At 55.3% G+C, this 22,843-nt stretch overlaps 1 protein-coding gene across 10 annotated transcripts in view; it reads right to left on the bottom strand.

Annotated features, from left to right (window-relative positions):
* AGAP1 (ArfGAP with GTPase domain, ankyrin repeat and PH domain 1) overlaps nt 1-22,843 on the bottom strand; it is a 552,763-nt gene that overhangs the window by 395,734 nt on the left and 134,186 nt on the right. For 5 of the 10 annotated variants that reach the window (XM_043578231.1, XM_043578233.1, XM_043578234.1 and 2 more), the window contains exon 1: nt 5,001-6,024. The exons of the other annotated variants lie outside the window; for them this stretch is intronic. In XM_043578231.1, coding sequence (XP_043434166.1) covers nt 5,001-5,988 — 988 coding nt within the window. In that variant the 5' untranslated portion in view covers nt 5,989-6,024. Of the gene's footprint in view, nt 1-5,000; nt 6,025-22,843 lie in introns of those variants that run through there. 10 annotated transcript variants of the gene reach the window in all.

Raw genomic sequence — 22,843 nt, 5'->3', positions numbered from 1 at the left:
ACTGTGGAAACCATAACATCCGCTTTTATGCCTGATGTTGGCGAAGAGGAATGATTTCTTACAGGTTAACTCCAGAAATCCCAGCCAACTTGCTGACGGAGAAACTCCTCGTTTCCAGTTGTTCAACTCCTAGTGATCCGACAAGACCCAAATCCTTTTACCCCTCGGTGAGGTCTTCACTAACTCCTTCTCTTGCTCACGGACCCTTGCTCCCTTTTTTCTTTCCGCCAGCCCTTTCATTAATTCCTGCCACAAACGCTTAGTAAGAGTCCAAGTGGAACCATAGTACCCTTAATTCTGCCGTACAGACAGGAAGAACACAGGCTTCGTTTCCTGCCCAGGAGGGGCTCACGGTCAGAATTGGCACGTATGCGGACGAGGTTATTATCATACACTGGGATTAGTAGTGCTCTAACGGAGAAATGCGGTGCAGAGAAATGCAGTCGACCCTTCCCCTAAGTATCCCGTGAAGCTTCATAGGAACCTCTCCCTCCCCCAGCAGGCTGTCGGGCCTCTGAAGACAGGACCTCTAGCCCCCTGCTCCCGCTGGGAACATGCCACGGAAACGCAACAAATATTTGTTGACGCAACAGAAAAACAAGCAACGAACAAAAGGGTTAAGCACTACCACTGCCTCATAGCCGAGTCCTCGGTCTGTGAACTGTATGACCAGCCGGATTGCTGCAATGGGCTGACGTGACACCGGAAGATGTCCTTGGCAGGTGGCCTTCTGAACGTGCCTTTGCCGGCACGATCTTCCCGGCCGACGCCAACAGGTGACTATGCCGATACGACGGGCTCCACGTGGAGGAAATTAATGCGTCGAGACACAGTCCGAGCCTCCGGTGCCTGCTTAGGGCGTCCCTGGCTGACCTTCAGGGGCTGCTCTGTTCTCCAGGAAAGCAATCCGACCTCACGACAAAAACAACGAAGGTTTTCCTAAATTACTCTCTAGAGTCATTTATAAAAAGCATGTGATCTCCCAAATACGGAGCACCTAATTCGTCTTAAATGCTTCGCATGAGAAACTGAATTAGGCTGTTTCTTTAAAACCATGCACGCCCTTCCCAATAACAGAGCAAGTTAACAAATAAAAAGGTACCAAGTTTTTTCAGCAATTTTATTTCAGTTAATTGCTGCCTCCTCTCTTTCTCCACGAAGGTGTTGTGCTTCAAATTTTATTTATTTATTTATTTATTTATTTATTTATTTATTTATTTATAACCATAAGACAGTCCATCAAGCTGTGCAAGCTGAAAGGTACAAATCGGGGGAGGCAGAAATTAAAGAACGAAGCCACTCCTAAAAATGTGCTGTCACATCAGCTGCAAATTACTAATTTAAAAAGCTAACTAACCTCAGTCGGGGCTATCAATGAATCACTTTATTGTGGTAATCAATCCTCCTGGACAGCATCAGAACACCCTACAGACACCTGCCGCCCTGGCAAACAGGAGGGGTGCAGAGAGCACGCAATGGGAGGGGACGCCCTACAGGGTAATTCATCATTTATTATTTGATCTTTTTTTGCATTAAATTATACTTGTGTCAACAGACTCTGCCCTGGTACATGTGGATCAGGTAATAGGAAACTGCCCTTGATCTGACACAGAGCCCCTCTGAAACGTTCTAGGGCTCCAGATGATTATGAACCTGACAGAGAAGCCTGCCAGGGGTCTCTGGGAGGCGGATGTGTATCGAGGAAGAGGAAAAGCCTAAATAGGTGAGCATGACGGGGATGAAGAAGTACAAGAGAGTCACCCTACAAAGGTGGGTGCTCCCATCCTTTCGCCCTAAAGCCTGAAGAATACAGGGGAGAGGCGCCTGGGTGGCTCAGGAGGTTGAGCGCCCAACTCTTGATTTCGGCTCACGTCATGATACCAGGTTGTGTTCAGCATGAAGCCCGCTCAAGAATGTGTCTCTCCCCCTCCCTCCCTCTCTCTTACCCTTTTCTGCTCCTCCCCTCTGCTCTTTCTCTAATGTAAAAATTTTTTAAAACATACAGAAAAACCATGTGCACGTGATGTGTGAACCTGTGTTTTAAAATAAGATTAACCCTCTTCCTTCCCAACTACTGGCATATAGGTACCTCGTCTAAGATGAAGCTTCTAATTCCAAGAAGTCACGTAAACTATTTAATGTAACACTTACTTTGTCTCTTAAAGTTTTTTTCCCCATGGCCAGTTCACAAGGGCTGAAAAAGAGTCCAACAAAAGGAGAACCTGTCCCCGGTGACAAATGTCCTCTAATTCCCCTTAGACTTGAAAGAACTTCGAATTTTTTTTTTCATATTTATTTATCTTGAGAGAGGGGGGACAGGGGGAGAGAGAGAATCCCAAGCAGGCTCCGTGCTGTCAGCGCAAAGCCCGACGCAGGGTTGGGGCCCACGAACCGTGAGATTATGACCTGAGCCGAGATCGAGAGTCAGAAGCTCAACTCACTGGGCCACCCCAAGAACTTCAAAGTGTAATACCATGTGGCCAAGACTTAAAGAAAGCTAGAGGCGCTGTTCGTTCTGTATTCTGCATTTCGGTTCCACGACGGTTTAGCCGCAGTGCTGAAATCAGAAAGGGGCTGCAACATTTCGCGGACTCTCAATGGCAAAACTATTTCTCATTTCAAATGGGAGTACCACACACTTGGCTACGTTCTGTAACACACAGCACCTCACCTTCCTAAAAGCAAAATTCTCTAGGTCTTGTAAACCTACCCGTCCAAACCTGGTTTAGGCAAGACTTTGTACTTTGTGGACTTCTGCTCTATGGACGTTTACAGGGAAAGTGAGCCCGGGTTCTGCTGTGTCTGAACATTACCTTACAGTATTTTACCTTGAATTCAGAGCTTCACTTAAATAGCACCTGAATCTGAACACTGTGTATCAGAGGAAGCAAATCTACAAAAAGTAGTTAAGTGTAATAACATGAAAAGGCCTGAAAGCTGTGGGGACTGCATCTTAACCTGTGACAGACGCTGACTTTACAATAAATAACCCCAAGAATAGGGACACTTCAGGACTTTTAGACAAAGGCAGGTGAGGGACGTGGCCTTAGTGTTATGTCTCAGACCAAAGCAATTCCACCGAGAGGGGTTGGCCACAAGAAACAAACAAAGCGAGTGTTACTCTAATTATTACTATTATAATCTTACGCCGCCCTAGAGGGAAAAATTCCAACACGCCTTACGCCTCTACTTGCCAAATCTATTATCAATCCACCTGACCGGCGCCCAAATACCCAAACCCCAATACTTCTAACTTGTATCGCTAGGGACCACGAAGAAATGCATTCTTTCTAAACCGTGCGTGTGCCCGCCCTCCCCTCCACGGGTGCTTGTCCGGAACCCAGGCAGCTAATCACTATTTCCGCCAAACCCAGAGCAAAGACACAGGCCTGCTATCATAGGGAGAACCCGGTCCTGTGCATTTGAACTTCCACCCAAGGAACGCAAACGACGGCAGGAGCAACTTTACACAAACCGACTTCAACAAAGTAACGCCCATCATTTCTGAGTATCTCAAGAGCATCCAGGGAGGGGTGGGTAATGGCTGGAGTCGAACACAGCCCCTTCTCCAATATCCCAAGGCACGTTCCGCCACAAGGTACGGGCAGCAAGTTAAACTAGAGAAAGCCTGCAACAAGTGACTTTGTATTACGGCTTCACCTATTAAAAAAAAAAATCAGGCTTAAACTCTACTGCAGGCTCAAGTGCTTAATTCCAAATATTCTCTAACACGTTCCGAGAATCATTAGAAGCACATTAGAATGTGACAAGGTTTAGCTCCAGTTTACCTTCAAACTAGTTCAGCGAGGTCAGTGATTTCTCTGTGCTGGTGGTTTTGAGACAGACCCTGGGCAGCCAGCTGCCTCATGAGGTCCGCCGGGGAGGACTCCGCACTCCAGGGGTGGTGAGTTACCAGCTGAAAACCTCTAATTAAAAGCACACACCGCAGGGTCTCAACTACCCCTCATCTCCACCAACAGCAGAGTTAGCTGATCAGCACACCGATTTCTCGGCGGCGAAATGCAAGGGGACCATACCTTTAAGTCTCCCCTCTACCCCCAACATCAGCAGGGGGTTAACAACCCAGCCCCTCCACTCACCCCCAGCCTCTTCCCTTCAGGGTGATCGACCCCGCACGTGGAGAGAAGGGGATCTGTGTGTTGCGACTTCTGGACGACTCTGACTCCCAAATGCTATCAAGCTTACCTAATTTTTCCAAGAGAGTATTGTCACATCTGCCTTCAAAACCTTCCCTGCGAGGCCCCTGCTGGAGGGCCTAAGGCGAAAGGGAACTGAAATTTCAGAACAGGCTGCCGGGCTGTGATTATCCTACCGGCATAGAATACATTACTAACAAACGGAATCCTGTCCCAGACTCGCTCTCCCGCTAAGACACCAGAGGCTGTGGGGAGAGGCCTGTATCCCTGACCGCCCGGGTGAACAATCTTCACCGGTATCGCAATAGGTGAGCGCCGTCCAATCAGTGGGGGCCACACCACCCGCACTCACAGACTGTAGCGCCTACAGGGAGACTAGGCTTGAGGGTGGAGGAAAAAATTAACCAAGAGGAATGCGGCTGCCGGAGGCCGGGCGCACCACCTGTGCGGCTGCTTCCAGGCCAAGTCCCAGGCAGCCCACAGGTACCACAAGCCAGGGAGCCCACGGAACTCACGGCCCCGCTTAAAGAAGGCGGTGCCAGCGCCTGCCCTAGAAACACACCGCCTGGCGAGGTGATCTCTCCCCAGGAGGACACAGACCCTGAAAGGCACCACCAGACACGGCCGGAGGCAGGGGAAGCCAAGATCTTCCCGACCGCAGCAGCGTTACCGAGGAAAACCCCGCAGCGCGCGAGCTCCCGCCCGGCGTAGCCACCCGCCGGCTGGCGGCCGGAGACGGCGGCTCCCTTAGCCGCTCCCGAGTCCCAGCGTCCTCTGAGCAGGCCGCTGCGGAACCAGGCCAGTTCCCACCACTGCCCTCACCTCCCCGGCCGCGCCGCCCACCTCTGCGCGGGGACCCGTCGATGCTCTCGGCGCTGGACGAGTGCGCGTCGGCTGGGGCCCTGCGCAGGCTGAAGTAGCCGCGGGACCGCGAGGCGCCGCTCCGGGGAGAGGGACCGCCGGGCGCGCCGCCATCCCTGCGCGCGAAGATGCCGCTGAAGAAGCGCAGCAGCCGGTGCTCCGAGGCGCCGCCAGGGCCCGCGGCCGCCGCCCGCGCGCGCTCCAGCCGCTGCAGGTCGCTGTTGTCCAGCGTGCGGTTCTTGCTCTTGCTGCGCTCCCAGCGCTCCAGGTCCGAGAGCGCGTCGTTCTTGCTGAGCACCTCGCCCACGTCCAGGGTGTTGCGCTTCTCCGAGGCCGGCGGCGCGGGGGCCTCCGCGGGCTCCAGGGCGGCCCCGGGGTCGGCCGCGGCCTCGCCGCCCGGCGCCCAAGCCAGGCTCCCGGAGCTGCTGTGGCGCCTCCCGCGGCCCAGCGCCCGACTCCGCGGCGCCTCGGGCCCGCTCCAGTGCCTGAAGCTGAGGCTCCGCCGCAGGGGCGCGGCTCGGACCCCCTCCACGTCGGGGCTGCCGGGCGCGGGCGAGCCGGGCCCCTCCTCCACGGCCGGGGGGCTGCCGGCCAGGTCCGCGGGCTCGGGGCCGCGTGCGCAAGGCCGGAGCCGCCCGAGCTCCAGCTGCCCGGTGCTGCGGGTGCGGAAGGTGCGGAAGTCCCAGGCGCGCGGCCGGCGTTCCTCGGGGTCCTCAGCGCCCGCCGCCGCCGCCGCCGCCGCCTCCTCCTCGGCCTCCTCCACCAGCCGCCCGGGCGCGTCCGGGGAGCGCGCGGGCCGGGGCCTCCGAGCAGGGCGCGGGTCGGGACCGCCGGGGCCCGGCGCGGCCAGCTGGTCCTTCCTGACCATGGTCACGGAGATGCGGTAGACGGTCTTCCGGGGGGGCGTCCCGCGCGGCATCGTGTCCGCGGGCGGAGACGCGGGCTCGCCGCTGCCGTCCAGCAGGTACATGTCGCCCGGGGCCGTGGCCGCCGCGCCGCCCGCCGGGGCCCCGCCGCATCCAGCGCGCCGCGGGCCGGGACGCGCGGTCGGGCGGTCGCGGGGCGAGGCGGGGAGAGCGGGCGCGCCCGGGGTGGGCCCACGCCCCCCCCCCCCCACACACACCGCTCGCCTCGAGGGCTGCGCTCAGGCTGCGGGGACGGCACCCCTGGCGCCCGCCGGCCCGTGCGCCGCGCGGCCCGAGTGCGGGGGTCCGGGCCCGGGGCGCCCAGCCATGGGCCGGCGGGGCCGGTGGGCGGAGCGGCGGGCGGGCGGTCAGGCGCAGGGACGGTCTCGCCGGCAGGTGCGGCCGCGGCGCGCGGGGCCCGGGGCGGGCGGCGGCGCCCGCGGCTTCATTGTCTACGGCGCGGGGCCCGCTCGCATCTCCAGGCCCTTTCTGCACAGTTCGCGGCTCCGCAGCCTCGGCCACTCCCCGAAATGGGCCGCGCGGGCAGCTGCGCCGGCCGCGGCCGAGGGGCGGGCGGGCGGCGGTTTAAAATGGAAATGCGCGCCGGGGCGGGGCGGGCGGGGGCCGACGTGCAGCGACCGCGGGCCGCGCGCCCAGCCCGGCGGCCGAGTCCCGGGAGCGCGGCGGCGGCGGCGGGAGCGCGGCCCCGCGGGCAAGGCAGAAGCACCGGGCTGGATCGCCGCCGCGCGGACCGGAGCCTCCGGGGGGCAGGCCTGGCACCAGGCCTGAACCCTCACCCTACACTAACCCTACACTCCAGGGCGTGGCCCGCAAAAAGAAAACATGGGCCGGGTCTCACCAGTTTATTTGAAGCATCTGTCCTCCCCGTAGAGCTCTGTGGAGGATGCAACTCAAACAACGACTTACTTAAAAAGCAAGAGATCTCAGGTGCTTGTTACCCCTCCCAAGTGTACTTGTATACTTGTACTCGGAAGGAGCAAGTGCATGGCCTGGAAGGAGGGAGCAAGGGAGGGACCTTCTTGCTTCCTGTGATGGTGCAGTTCACGCCACTGCCCTCCAAGTGAAGGACCATGCAGTTTCACTCCTGAAATACTGTTTTAGGAGTAAGTTCCCCAATGTGTGGGAAATGCCCCTGCCGGTTTAAGAGGCAGGAGAACACAGTGTTGCAAACGTGCGTGTCCAAGCCTGTAGGCCACCTCACCGTCTCCGATTTCACACCTGTAAGGTGGGGAGGAAGAAAATCAGAACTAAACTCTCTGCGGTCTTGTGAGGACTGAATCAGCGAAGGTGCTGTGTGCCAGGCAGTGTGTGGGAGTGCTAAACGCTGCCTGCTGGGTTTCTCTTCCATCAGATTCCCCTGCCTGCTCCCTCCTGGCTACATAGATCCTGGTCCTTGATATGACCTGATGCAGAACAATATTCTTATGCGGATCAACCTGTTAGTTCTTCCTGAGGTCTCGAAAGTAGGGCTTTCCATTGGCTTCTTCCAAGTGTCAGAAGGAAAATGTCACGAAGGGTCCGCTGATCAAACTGGATGCTTACACAGGCTTCTCGAGGCCTGGATATGCAAAAGACACAGGAGACGCTCTTTCTGAGGGAGAGAGCTCCTCGGCAGGCCACCACCATTCTGGGATTCTGTGGCTGCTGGTCCTGGCCTCCCCTCCTTGTCTATCACCAAACACCGTGCCCAGAGCACTGAAAAGGACACAAAGATGCACGACCAGGCCTCTTAGGAAAGAAGTTATAGCTGAGGAAATCTGGATTTTACTCAGAGTGAAATTAAACATGTGGATTTAGTGACACAGATCAGAGAGACTGCTGGTTGATTCTATTTCCTTTTAAGAAGATACTTCAGAACAGAGAATTTTTAGAGTGGGGAAAATATATGATACCACATAAGGGTAGGCATGTGTCGTTACACCTTTGTCCAAACACAAAGAATACACGGCCCCAAGAGTGAATCCCAAGGTAAACTATAGGCTCTGAGTGATAATAAGGTGCCAACATCAGTTCATCGATTATACCAAACGTACCACTCTGGAGGGAATGTGGATAGTGCGGGGAGGCTATGCATGGGTCGGGGCAGGGGGTACACGGGAACTCTCTGCACCTTCTGTTCAAACCTGCTGTTAACCAAAAACTGCTCTGAAAGGTAAAATCCATTAAAACAAACGTTTAAAACAATTCTGACCACCCCCGGTGGCTGTACCTGGACACGACTGCCACAATCACAGAATCGTCGCAAGCTCTGTCCACCTACTCTTGGCGCTCAAGGGTTCAAGGGCAGTGCCTCTAACATTCCTCGAGTGCAAAGGTAGGGAACCCCAGAACAGATCTGGCTTACCTTCAGAGTTTCAATGAAAAGCCCTCTCTGATAAGACCCAGGAACCAGCAACTTCCAGAGCGGCACACAGACCCTGACCAGCTCTCAGGATGAGGTTTCTAGAGCCCGTCAGCTTAGGTGGATGCAGAGGGGGCTCAGAGAGGGTGGGTGCTTTCCTCGAGGCTACACAGCTCACTGCTGAGCGCGGAACCCGGGGTCTTTTTGGGGGGTCGCACTACCTGTGCCCATCCCCCTTGCCACCGTGGCATTTTTTTTTGGTCCTTGTGAGCATCGCCGTTTGCTTTGTTAACAGCAGAGAGAGAGAGAAATGTGTAAGGCTGAGCTTGATGCTAATCAGATGTAAATAATACCAACATCTAGCAAGCTTCCACGTACTCATTCACTTTTCTGTTTGCTCATTTATTCATCAAATGCATGTTGGACACTGACCGCAACGCTACACAGTGAGAAGGCAGGGCCTCTGTCCTCAAAGAACTCACAAAGTTGTGGGAAAAAACGGTGTTTTCAAGGCCACGTGGTTTCACACAAAGCCGGTGTGGGGAAGGTACAAGGATGGGAGACAGAGCAGAGCCCTGCCGGTCTGTCTCCGGGGTGAGCGCTAAGAACACTGGGTGGGGTCTACCCTTTCAAGGCTGTAGCTGTGTGGACAGAAAGGTCAGGCCGGCTTTAAGTGGCGACTCAAACCTCACCTGCAGAGAGGCAGGGGCCTCTGCGCACACGGGGGGTAGGGGGACTCATGGAGAATCAGAACCCAGGGCTCCTAACTTCCCCTGGGACTTATTCTCACTTTTTAAGACCAAGGCAACTTTCAAGTTTGGAGCTAGGTTTTCCTATGAAATTAGCCCATCGTCAAGACACAGATCCTGCTGGTCATCCGAGGTATTCGTAGAGCCAAACGTAAAAAGTAAAACCCCGTTCCTAGAGCACTCCATAAGGAACTGCTGGGGTCTTGCACGATGCCGGCAGGGTTATCCTGAATCCAGCCCAGGGTTTGCACGTTGCCGTGGGAGGACTCAGTCCGCAGAGTAGAAGGTTCCATTTGATCCACCTTACATGACCAGGAATCTCTGGGATGGTGCTAAATGAGAGGAGCTCTTTCAGCCACGGCCCCGGACGCCCACTGACTCACACTGCCTTGGCCTCACAGGAAAGCATTTATTTTCCACACCAAGCACAATGATCCCGCACCAGGCCTGACTGTCGAGGCTGAAACAGCCCGGGAGAATCACCTCTCCCTACTGCCCTGGATACATGGGCTCGCCCGATGCAAAGAATCGGAGGCTCAGACACATCCTGCCACTCCAAAATCTAAATCCCCTTTTAATGCAGCCAGACCTGCCTTTTAAAAATAGAAACGGTCATGCTATGTATGTTCAGGTGGCACTATGCTTTCTTTTTCTGTTGCTTTTTAAACGGACCCATCTAGACCATCATTTCTTAAATTTTTCTGTGCCTTAGAATAGATCACCATTTTGGCTTATTTAAAAAAAAAAAAAGTCTGTAGGTGTTATCAATACTCAATCAAAACCAAATCGAAGGCAGGCAAATCCTCAACGCTGCAGGGGCTCCTTATAGGGAAGGGATGCAGAGGGATCTAGGAATGGGGAGCGGGTACGTACACCCCGATTCCATCGTCGTCCCCACCCCTCCCCCCCCAGCAGCCGGCTTTGCACTCCTATTCCAGGTTTATGGGATCTTTTGGCCACCTTCCCAAGACTTCCCCCGGCCTGGGCCATTTCTAGCTATCTATAAATTAAACATCCTCCATGAGAGTATTATTTTGCAAGTGTTACTAGAGCTGATAAGCCTTAGTTAAAGGGAACCTCTGGTAGTCAGCAGAGCCGTCTGCTCCTGGAGCTGACTTTCCAAGTCACAGAACTTGCCAGCTAGTAATCACATTTACAGCATCACAGCAGAACCACGTGTGTGGGCCACCGCAACCAGCCAACCACTGACCTTGCCCGGCTCTGCACTCCCACCCCAGCAGCAACAAAGCCCCTCCCCCAGTTCACCGGGCACTCTCCAGACCGGTTTCTGGCACCAGGTTGACTGAAAGATACAGAAGAAGCAAAAGGAAAGGCATTTGTGCTCAACCCACAATTCCCCAATTCACCTTCTGGCATGAGACTCAAGTCAGATCACCCCAGGGGGAAGGAAGGCCTTCTTTCCGCTCTCAGATCTACTGTGTTGTTCGGCTTCTGCAGACAGACGACCCTGCAGTCAACCCTGCCTGGACTGGACTCATTAGGGGCCCCACTTTTCTCCTTTTATAAGCTGGGGGTTAAAACAAACACAAAAGAGGTAAGAACCTGACAAATCACGGAGGGGCCAGTGGGCTCGGTCCCTGAGGCCAGGACATTCTGGTCTAGCGGGAAGAGGTCTCAGCACTTACGTCCTACCTACATTTGTCCTCGGGGGCCAACAATAATGCAGCCACGGCCACCCCAACCTTGGACGGTCCCATGCATATGAACACGAAGACCCCGGGAGGCTGTGCCTGGGCTCCACGCTCTTTTCACTTTTTTTTTTTTTTTAAGTTTATTTTTGAGACAGAGAGAAACAGAGCATGAACGGGGGAGGGTCAGAGGGAGACACAGAATCTGAAACAGGCTCCAGGCTCCAGGCTCCGAGCGGTCAGCACAGAGCCCGACGGGGGGCTCGAACTCACGGACCGCGAGATCATGACCTGAGCCGAAGTTGGCCGCCCAACCGACTGAGCCACCCAGGCGCCCCTCTTTTCACTTTTAACCGGCGGCCCCACGGTGTCACCTCAATGGGCAGCACCAACCACGCTCCTGATGGAAGGAGCCAGAACAACAGGTCAGCAACTACTTTAATCAAAACCGAATTTGGGTTGACTTCACGGGGAGAGGGCTTTTCCAGTCCGCTTCCTGTCGGAAGGCATCTGGAGATCAGAGAATCAGGCTGTTTTATACGAGGCCCAGAGTTGGGTGCCCCTGTGGGAGGGGTGGGGCAGAGGGGGAGTGAGAGACACCCTCCCCAAGCCCTGGTCTGAGGCACCCCAAGTTCAGCTCAGTGGCCCGCGAACGAAGGGCTTCTCTGGGCAGCCTTCCCCTGGTTCTGGGTGCCAGGTGAACACGACGAGACGCTGACACTCGGCAGGACACCTGCGCGGGTGCACTTTGCTCACGGAAGATCCTGCAAGGCGAATCAGAACCGGCGATCCCGGCGGTCTGTGACAGCCCCCCCCCCCCCCCCACCTGACAGCACGAGGCCACCTGCCCGCACATGTTCTGCTCCCCAGCCAGACGATGGTGTAGAACACACGGACTGTGCCCAGAGCACTCTGCTCGCTGATGGGGTAGCTGGAAGGTGAGGGGACACCCAAGTGTCCTAAGCAACCGCTATCCAGAAGGAAGTGTTACATAGGATAGGAAGGAGGCAGGTAAGAAGAAGGCAGAAAACGGTTGTTTCCTGCTGGAACATTCAAAAACGGCTTCAAGAGGGAGCGGTATTTGGTCTTCACCCAGACAGGGTGGTCAACCTCAGCGCCACGGACACTCCGGACTCGGGTCCTTTGTTGCCGAGGGCCCATCCTGGGGATCGTAGGGTTCTGAGCAGAACCCCTGGCCTCCCCCTACTCATGCCAATACACCCCTCCCCCAAGCCACGGCAGCTAAAAATGTGTGCAAATATTGCCAGATGTCACCAGGGGAGAACCACTGCTCCCAAGGGACAGGCAAGGCACACTTGCGTGAAAAGGGAAGGGGTGGTTCCCGTGTCTCCGAGTTCTCATTTTATTATTTTATTGATGCAGCCATCCTCTCTTGCCTCTGTGTATGATACGAGAAAGCTCTAGACGGTCCCTCTGTAAGAAAAGAAGCAATTATTTCCAGTAACCCTTCCCCAAATAGGGAGAAGAGCAAGAGTGACAGACGAGGCCACCAGGAGTCCTCGCTCGGTGACCGATGAGTCCTCAATTACCATTAGTTTAAATCAATAAGTATCATGGACATGATGACAATGCGGGAAAGGAAATAAAACTAAGTTTTGCCAAAAATGAGCGATTTAAAATCCAAAGCATCGTTGTGTCGTTCTTAATCAGAAAACACCCTAAGCATGACGCGTGAACACTCTGGGCCATGAGCCGCCTGTGGGGGAGACGGGCCAGCACGTACAAGGGGTCGACGGAGCGCATGAGCACCTGTGATCGCAGGTAAGCTCGCTGGCTCGCCCTCCAGGGAGCTCCCACAATGAGCCTCTGCTGGGACCTGTGCGCAGGGCTGCTCCGGCCAGCGTACCCCCGGTCTGGAGCTGCTTTGACCCACTGTCCTCTCCCGGTTACTCCCGCATGAGGCCAGGCTGGCATCCTCCACTTACAGCAAGCGAGGGCTAGAAGCAACCTTAATCCAGCCCATTTTACAGATACGGCAGATTCCTCCACACAATCTGGTGCAGGGAGCCAAGAGGAAACCAAGCTGAAAGCTCACCCGCGCTTCCGTAGGCCAAGGGGGAAAAGCCTTGGCTTTAAAAATATTCCCCAGGGGCGCCTGGGTGGCGCAGTCGGTTGAGCGTCCGACTTCAGCTCAGGTCACGATCTCGCGGTCCGTGAGTTCGAGCCCCGCGTCGGGCTCTGGGCTGATGGCTCGGAGCCTGGAGCCTGTTTCCGATTCTGTGTCTCCCTCTCTCTCTGCCCCTCCCCTGTTCGTGCTCTGTCTTGCTCTGTCCCAAAAATAAATAAAATGTTGAAAAAGAAAAAAAAAAATTTTTTTTAATTAAAAAAAAAAAAAATATTCCCCAAAAAGTCCCTCGTGAGTAGCTTCGCGCTCCCCAAACAAAGGAAAACGGCAGAAATTTCTCGGTGGTGCTTCTTGCTCAACGCCAGACAAAGGGGACTCAAGGTGAAATTCAAAGCACACATAGTAAGCGTCGCTTTGGTGAAACGAATACACACACCACACTCTGTGGTTTGCGTCACAACCACAGGGTCCCCCGCGGACGGTCACCCTTGAGGTGCCGGGCACTGGCTGCGGCCAGAGCTTCCCCCAGGGAGGCTCAGCTTCCCTCTCCAGTCTTCGGCGCTCTGGGGACACACAGCTGAGGAATCAGGAGGATTTAATCAAGGGTAGCACTCAGCTGTGCACCTGTCCCCCGAACAGCTGCAAAGAAGCTCTGGAATTTGTGTGGAGAAAGACCAAGAAATTCCTACCGATTACCTAATCTGCCCCGTCTTCAAGAGCACACGGGACCGGGCCTGTCGGGTCGCGAAACTTCCTCTGCAGGATCCGCCGGAAGAGATTCTTCTAATAATACCATCTGCACAATCATCTTCCTACAGACGTTACAATTAAAACACGAGGAGGGTCTGATCGGGTCAGAGACGCCCCCGAATAGCCTCCAGGAGTGGAAGCAAATACCATGAGCGGTCAAACAGCCACTTAAATATGCTTTGACAACTTCTGGATGCTTACCAAGTTTGTTTTCAGACCCGCTGACCACCCCACCCCACCCCACCCCCGCCCCGCCCAAGATTTGTGAAGTCGGGCACTTCTACGAAAATAAAAAACATCCAGGCCACAAATAACACCCTGGGAATTTCTGTCCGTACCCTTACAAAGCTCGAGAAAAGCCTATTTGGGCAGAGTTATCACTTCTGCACCCCTTTTGGGATTTGGCTGCTGAGATATCTGGAAATCTTTTACCTGTGCCCAGGGGACCTGAAGGTTTGATATATTTCTCTCTAAATGTGGAAAACAACATGACTAAGAAGTGGGTTCAGAGCCCAGACCCCCCACCCCCACCACAGTCGGCAGTGGGAGACACGTGACCACCCTGCTGCCTTTATTAGCCAATGTGTCACCAGCTCCCGCACTCCCCGGGGCGGGGGGGGGGGGGGGGGTGGAGGATAAACGCAAGCTGGTAGCAGCCGCCACCCCCCCTTGCTCCTTACGATTTGCATAAAAGCTCCTGAGAAAGAGGAGAAGTGGGTCACGGGGACCAGTTCTGACACAATAAGATGAAATAAAACATCCGTGCCGTCTCATCTTCCTGCCACGCACGGCTCATCAGCAACCTGCGGGCACAGAGCAGGGGGGAGGCGTCCCTGTGGTGGGAAGACGCTGCTCTGGGGGTGGGGGGGGGGGTGCCAAAGAGCCGCGGCAGCCCCGGAGCCTCCTCCCTGCGCCTTGATGTATGTTGTGCTAAGCTCGCCTCCTTGGAGGGGGAAAAAAAAAAATCACCACCAGCTCCAGAACCTTCCATGAGGGGAAGGGGAGGGATGAGAGACAGAAGTGCCGTGGCCCAACAATTTGTGGGGCGCCGACGTCTTTCCTGACCCTCCCCTGTAGCGCCACCTCTGTCCCTAGGAGAGGTGCCGAAGACAGCGGCGTGGCGGTTTTGGTATCAACACAGAAGTCCTCAAATCCGGACAAGGACGTTCGTGGCCCCTGGGCCATCCAGCTCAGGACACTACTGTCGGGGGATCGCCAGGTGGCCTGGCAGTGAGTGGGTGCTCATGCCGTGCCCCAGGTCCCCTTTCCTCCTGTCACTGCCTGGCAGACACCCCAAGGGCGGCGCCTAGGGAGCACGGCACCCATGCGGAGAGCCAGGCCACACTGCCTCCTGCACTCAGGTCTTGCCCTTCGCTGTTTCCTAAGGCCTCCTCCCAAGGTCACGCCCTGAACCACCCAGGACTGTGCCTGTCCACCCTCCCCTCCTGGCCACAACCACCCACGACATCCGTCTTCTCTCTCATACTCCTGCTTCAGGAGGCTCGGCTGACACATGTGTCCTTCCCAACCCTGCAGACCCTCCTCTGTCCCGCTGAGGCCACGGCACGTCCCTTGTCTAGTGCCTGTCCCTGATGCCCGAGACCCCACCGTGGACTCGGGTGGGTCCATCCGAACTCCAGCCCGCGGGACCAGGGCACCACAAACTGCGTCCGCCGAGCAGACAAGAGTGGGAACACGGGGCCCCACCGCAGCTGCCCACACAGTGAGGGGGCCCCGCAGCCCTGGTCCCCCACGATCCCATTCCGACGACGCAAACCCGTAGGCTGCCCTGAAAACACGGGTGCCACAGCCCGGAGCTGCTGTCCTCCGGGCACCCCAACCACACTCGCCTCTCCTGCTCAGAGCTGGCCACCGGACCACGTTCCATCAACCACGATCACCTCCTCTCCCTCGGCCAGCGCTGAAAACACTCAGTGATCTCCCACAGAATAAAAATCAAACAGAGGCCTCCCCTCCGTGTGCCCTCTGGCCCCCTCCCAGGCGCCTCCCACCTCCTCGAGGGTGCACTGTGCTTCCTTCCTCTTCACCCTTCACTGGATTTCCAGAACGAGCGGACAGCCCGGCCCAGCCCTTCTGCAGCGATGGGAGCCCAGGCCACAATTCCGCTCAGAGACGCCCTGTCACCTGCAGAAGGAAGCGGCCACTCCTTAACCTGGCATTCCGGGCCTGGGACAGCCCCCTGCCACCTCTGCTGGGCAGAGTGGCTAAGGGGCTGAGCTCTTAGGCCAGAATGATGCAAAGCAAGCCCTGTGTGACTTCGGGAAAGTGACCTTGAGTCTCCGGGCCCAGTTTCATTTGGCAGGAAGGCCGTGAAGACAGGGGAGATGTGACAATGAAATGTGTATGAAGCATCTGTCCCAGTGCTTAGAACAAATGTGTGCTGCCTGCTGCCTCCCAAGATCCTTCATTCCTTCCCAGGCCTTTCCAACTCCTTTCTAGTCCTGACCATGCCACACCCGGTCTCTCCACGGTCATCTGCTGGGGCTGGCAGGATCAGCCAAGTCCACCTCGTTGTTGGGGCCTGGCCACCCCTTCTCAGTGTCAATCCCCTGTCTGACCTCACACTTGCCCTTTACATAACCACCTCCCCGAGAAGACCTGGGTCCTTGAGACAGGAGCAGCAACTTTATCTCTAAACCCCAGGCCCTATCAGTGTTCTGCTTGATAAATGGTGTCGGGGGTTAACTTTTACCAGTCCAGGCGGCTGATTCAAGATCAATTCTGGAAGGGAGCAGTGGTGCCTCGGTCATGTTGCAGGTAACAGCAGAGGTCGGCTGATGCCCGTTTACACTGCTACACCACCCGGCAGCCCCCAACCCCCACGAGTTTATCTTCGAGGTCTACAGCGGTGAGGGAAAGGCGTGGAGGGGAGGGTGATTCACTTCTTCCCGTGGCCACAAACCTCCTCCACCGCAGATGATCTTGGGTGGCCGCCCCTGAGAAAACGTGACCCTCCTTCATGGACCACATGAAGCCATGCTTGGGGGTGGGGAGTTTCCAGAGTGTGACTGCCTGGGGGGAAAGCCTGCCCGGCAGCTGGCCAGAATTGAGGGGGGCAGGGGGCAGGGGGCAGGGTCTGGAGCCTCAAGTAAGCACTCCAAGGAGGGGGGATCCCCTGGTGGGTGGCTCCTTCCTTGCCCGCCCATCCAGCCTGGGCCACGCTCACTATGCAGAGGAAACAGCCAGGACGAGAGCGGGTCAGCTGGTTGGCCAAGATTCAGCTAGCAAGGGCTGCCTGCGGGCCCTGGGCCTTCACCGAGATAGAAGGAAATGCAAGCCATCGATCCTGGAGTTCGGGATCCTCACTAAGACCTAGAACACCTGAAATAACTTAGAACCATCTACGGAGAGGGTAATGATGAGTGAACCCACAGTTAACGCAAGGATCTAACGGCCCGGGGCCTTGGCACCTGGCATTTCGGAAGTGCTCAAAATGAGGGGTTTTCGTTTTTCAAATGGCACATTCCGGAAAGCTGTCGGGAGCTGCGAGGGGACCCTGCGCGGGGGACCGCACGCTGAGAAGTCCCCCATGAAGAGGGCTGCATGTGTGTGTGCGCAAACACCACCCCCCACTGTACCGTCAAAGAATTTCCAGAGAAGCATCAGAGGGCACCGGGCGTTTCTGGGCATGTACAACGGGACGTTCGCACAAAAGGTCTTTTTCCCTGGAAGAACTCCAGGGAATTAGGAGTCGACATGCAAGGAAATCTAACACCCGAGATGGCCATTGACCCAAGCAGGCTACCCAGACTCCCCACCGCTGCTTCGGCACATTCCAGCATTCACAGGATGCCATCGAATGCCAAGGCGAGGGGATAAACGTGGGGCCTCCAGCCCGCTCACACCACTTGGGCACCACGCAGGTTGCCTGGGTCCACACACTGCCAGCCTGGCCGGCGGCAGCCTCGTTCCTGAGAAACAACGTCCAGCCGCGGTGTGGCCACGAGACGCACACCTTCCGTGCACCTGCCTGGGTTTAAACGCACCAGGCGTCAGCTGGCCCACCCCAACCCAGACCTTCTAGCCCTTCTGCCTACACTGCGGGAGCCTGCTCACCCTGACCCTCCCTCTGCAGCCCAGGGCCCCTCGATGGGCCTCAAGGCGCAGCCAGACCAACTCTCAGCTGCCCCTTCCAATCTTAGCCAAGGCCAGGCTCAGCCGGAGGCACTTGAGAGATATTAATTCGGCGAATCCAGCTTATTCCCCCAAATGCTCCTGTGTCATAAGGACTATTATTATCCCTCTTCTAACACAGAGAAAGTTGTAGTCACCGGTGGGAAAGGGGGCCCTGGATCTCAGGGTTAGGGGTGGAGCTGGACTGGAGCCCAGCCCTGACCCCCAGACTCTCAGAAAAAGCACCAACTCCACCCAAGCAGTAAGGCTGACATGTGCCCCCCACCCCACGTGGCCCTGCCTCTAGGGAGAGCCCAGCGGGTCCGCAAAGGGAGGCAGCAAAGGCAGTCAAGGTGCCTCCAATAAAATCCTGAAGGGCTTTGCTGGAGCTAGTCCTTCCGCTCTGCTCGGAAGGTGAGGGTGGAGAGGAGAGGGAGGGAGAGAAAGGGGAGGGGAAAGGAGGGGTGCAAAGTGGAAATGACTTTGGGAGCAAACAGAGATGGTGGTTAAAATACACACACACACACACACACACACACACACACACACGCCCCTCACCCTACCACCCTACTTCCCAGGGATGGGACACTGAAAGCCCAAGGCAGGCTGGGGTAAAAGAGGCCGCTTTTCTGATCTGTATCTCAAGGACAGGTCCCAGTCCTGAGATTAATATTATCCCCCAATTCCCCTTCAGGACTCTGCTTTCCTTCTAGAGCTCCTGGAAAGACTGAGTAAACCCTCTGCCACCCTGACCACCCCCCCCCCCCCCAAGCCCTGCACTGGCTTCAAGCTGGCCTCTGCTTCCACCCAGGACTCCAGGGTGGCCTCGCAGGAAAACCAAAGTGGCCCCCATTCACTATTATGCCATTACAGCGTCCACAGTGACAGTCCCCTGGAAGCTGGGGTCGGCCCCCACCCACCATGATCATGGACCACAGAGCACGAGCCCCACGGGGCCCCACCCACGAGGCGGGCACTCCCGGCATTGCCACGCAGGGGCTCGCGCAGACTGTGCGTCGCGGGGAGGCATGGAGTCTCTGCTCAGGACTGGGTCTGACAAGGCCACGTGTGATATGGTGGTATGCCCTGGACTGGGGGTCGACAGACCTGCCGGGCCCATCCTGGTTCTGCCGCTGGCTTGCCGGGTGGCTTTAGGCAAGTCGCTTTTTGTCCCTCGGTGGGTTTGTTTCCTGGTTAGTGCTGCTAGTGAGGTCTCCTAGGACTCCGACTCAGACGGGCGCCGGCCCTGTCACCTCTGCTGAGTCGTGACCATGGCTCTGTGCTTCGAAGGCCGCTGTGTGCCTGCTGCTGGTGGGGCGTCTCCTTCCGCAGGGCCCCAGGGCCCATGTGCCGGCCCCACCTCTCTCTGCCTGAGATCCCGACCCAGTGGCCTCTCCCTCCACGTTCTCGCCCTTGACCTTGACCCTGGAAGGCCACAGGAAAGTCGGCCAATTGCGGAGGACCTCCCTTCCTCAAAGCAGAAATACTCACTTATAAATAAGCCATAAATTCTCACCATCAGACACATTCCGGATATAATGAGATCAGTACAAAGGCCTGGGCTTTTGGAAAACGGAGCGCTTCGCAGAAAACACGGAGACCTTCTGAGGTCTGTCAACTCAGTCCCTCCAAAGGGAGCGTTAGCAGCATTATTTCTAGAGCAAAACATCCTGGGGCACCTGGGTGGCTCAGTCAGTCATGATCTCACTCAGGGTCTGTGAGTTTGAGCCCCACGTCGGGTTCTGTGCTGACAGCTGGGAGCCTAGAGCCCCCACTCACACTCTCTCTCTCTCTCAAAAATAAGCATGAAAAAATGTTTAAAGCAAAACCTCATTTCTAGTAACAAAGACATTCTGCTAATGAAAAAGTGCGCACAAAGGAGCAAAAACGCTTTAAGATCGGGGTGAAAGTGTGAAGGAAAAATTTCCATAGATGTTTCATTGGCCACCAAGGTTTTAATAACCTTAACCATCGAGACAAATTTTTCAATTTGTCTGCTCATAGTCTGCTCTGGCTGCTACAACAGGGTATGACAGACTGCGGGGGGGTGAGAGGGGGTTAAGCAACCCGAGTTTATTTTCTCCAAGTTCAGGGTGTCAGCAGGGCTGGTTTCTTCTGAGGCCTCTCTCTTTGGCTCGTAGATGGCGTCCCCCACTGTGTCCTCACGTGGTGGTCCCTCTGTGCCTGCCTGTGTCCTAATCTCCTCTTATGAGAATGCCAGTCACAGATTAGGGTCCATCCTCGTGACTTCAATTTTCACTTAATGACTTCTTTAAAGACCTCTCTCCAAAGGCACCCGGATGGCTCTGTCAGTTAAGCCTCCGACTTCGGCTCGGGCCATGATCTCACGGTTGTGAGTTCAAGCCCCACGTCGGGCTCTGTGCCGACGCCTCGGAGCCTGGAGCCTGCTTGGGATTCTGTGTCTCCCTCTCAATCTCTCTCTGCCCCTCCCCCACTCGTGCACTTGCTTTCAAAAATAAATAAACACTAAAAAAAATTAAAGACCCTTCTCCAAATAGTCATATCCTGACATACTGGGGGATGGGGGGGGGGGGGGCAGGGGGCCTAGAGCTTTAACATTCGAAACAATTCAGCTCCTGACAGTTACGATTCTTAAAGTAAGGGGAACATTTGGTGTATAACATTTGGATTTGCAAAACACTTTTCTTTGCCTCCCCCAGTAAGATCTCAAAGCAACCCTGCCATCAATAGGCCCTTCAAGGCACAGCTCAGCTCCCGGGCTGCCCGGTGCTCCCGCTGGAATAACAGTTACTAGTCAGGCAAGAAGCCCGGCTCCCCCTACATGATGACCCGGTACAGCCTGGTCCACCTGGAAGAAGCAGGGGACACCCCCCCCGGGGGCCCCCACCCCATTCAGTCTCCCTGCCATCCTCTCACAGAAACCGGGGAAATCAACCACACACGTGAGAGTTGGGATCGGTTTGGGTTTCTGCCTTTCCCTGGAACACTTTACTGGATTCATCTAAAAGCAAGCATGTGTCGCTCACATATTAAACCACGATCCATGGGGGCGCCTGGGTGGCGCAGTCGGTTAAGCGTCCGACTTCAGCCAGGTCACGATCTCGCGGTCCGTGAGTTCGAGCCCCGCGTCAAGCTCTGGGCTGATGGCTCAGAGCCTGGAGCCTGTTTCCGAGTCTGTGTCTCCCTCTCTCTCTGCCCCTCCCCCGTTCATGCTCTGTCTCTCTCTGTCCCAAAAATAAATAAATGTTGAAAGAAAAAAAAAAATTAAAAAAAAAATAAACCACGATCCATGTACACGGTCAGCAACGTCCGCTGAAGACCCCCAGCATGAGCCGAATGCAATGCTCCAGTTTCTTTTATGCCATTTTGTTAAACTGCGTTATTAACATACACAAATCAAGACTTTAGGCTTGAAGCTCTTGGTTCTTTTTTTTTTTTTTTTTTAAGTTTATTTTATTTGTGTTCAGAGAGACAGAGAGAGCGTGAGCAGGGGAGGAGCAGAGACAGGGACAGGGAGAATCCCCAGCAGGCTGGAGCATGGCCTGAGCCGAAATCAAGAGTTGGAAGCATCACTGACTGAGCCACCCAGGAGCCCCGTTGGTTTTGTTTTGTTTTGTTTTGAATGTAGCTCTAAAAACAGAGATACGATGACCAATGACCCTGTCGCAAAGAAGGCGTCTCTTTCAGACCAGCACATCTGCCTCCAAGGTGGAAATAAGGCCCCAAGATAAATGACAGCAATATTCTCTCCTGCCTCATTAGCAATCATCAGCAGGCTTGGGCCAGTAGGAAAACGGGGGTTGGAGTCTTGGGTCTTACTGGAGTCGTCTTTTTTTTTTTTAAAGAATTGGTGTATTTTTTAAAAAAAATTTAACACATTATTTTTGAGGGACAGAGACAGGCAGAGTATGAGCAGGGGAGCAGCAGAGAGAGAGAGGGAGACGCTGAATCCAAAACAGGCTCCAGGCTCCGAGCTGTCGGCACAGCGCCCGACGCGGGGCTCGAACCCACAAACCGTGAGATCATGACCTGAGCCGAAATCGGATGCTTCACCGACGGAGCCACCCAGGCACCCCTTGGGTCTTACTGGAGTCTTAAAGGACGACCTGTACATCTGTGCAGGGAAGGAAAAGACATGCCAGGCACTACCTTCTGGGTACATGATGCCCAGCAAAGTTTGTGCCGCCCTGCCAGCCGCTTCCTGGAAGAACCAAAGCTCCAAGGGCCTAGCCTCCCTCTGCACCGGCCCCTCCCTCTTCCTTACAGGTCAGGATCAAAGACCAGGACCTTTTTCCAACAGAGAGCCCCCATGGCATGCAGGACAGACAGAGCCTCACTGGGGATGGAAAAGAGGAGCTTGGAAATCTCCAGTGAACAAATTCAAGCATGAATAAATCATACTTTCTGAAACGACATTACAAATATGTGTAAGACACTGCAGCTCACTTGCCCACAAAGTCAGGAATCCTGCTCTGGGGAGGCCAGGGGAACACAGGGAAGCCACCTGCTCTTGTCAAATGCAGCTGCCCTGCACTGGGGACCAGACTCAGCCACAGCCTGGCCGGAGATACACTTTAATTGTTCCTGGGCCATCAGGTAAAAGCTTTCCCTTGGGAAACTGGGGGCAGGGAGAACAATAGTGGTGAACTAAAGGGACGGGGACACAAGAGACTCACAGAGAAGTGAGGCCATCAAGGCTGGGACAGACGGGGCTGTGCAGATCTAGGATACTGGGACTCCCAAAGAGATCCCCGGGCATCGTTAGGATTACCATTCCTAGAAACAGATTCGAGACACGTCACTTCCCAGTTCTGTATCTGTCACGGCGTCCGCCCACCCAGGTTATTAATACGCAGCAGGAAGACTGCATACACCCGACAGCCAAGGATGACCTCCCAGTGGAATAAAGTGCTTCACGGAACAAAAATAGAGGCAGTGCCCCTTCTTCTATCTTCCGGCTTCTGTACACTTCATTAATTCCATGTTCTCGGTTCCAGCATGAATAAATTTTCAAAGCATATGTCTGCTTTTAAATCTCCGCTGACCTTGTGTGGAACGCGCAAATGTTTCTGTTAACACAAAGCTAAACACAAAACAAAATGAAAAAACTGGGGATCACTCTGGGCTCGGTAATTAATATGCCTTATTCATGAAATTGCTTTGTTTGAAATTATAGGATTCAATCAGAAAGTCATTCTCTTTCCCAGT

Source organism: Prionailurus bengalensis, chromosome C1 (assembly GCF_016509475.1).
Source record: "Prionailurus bengalensis isolate Pbe53 chromosome C1, Fcat_Pben_1.1_paternal_pri, whole genome shotgun sequence".
Classification (NCBI taxonomy): Eukaryota; Metazoa; Chordata; class Mammalia; order Carnivora; family Felidae; genus Prionailurus; species Prionailurus bengalensis.
This window is presented reverse-complemented; position numbering and strand designations above follow the sequence as displayed.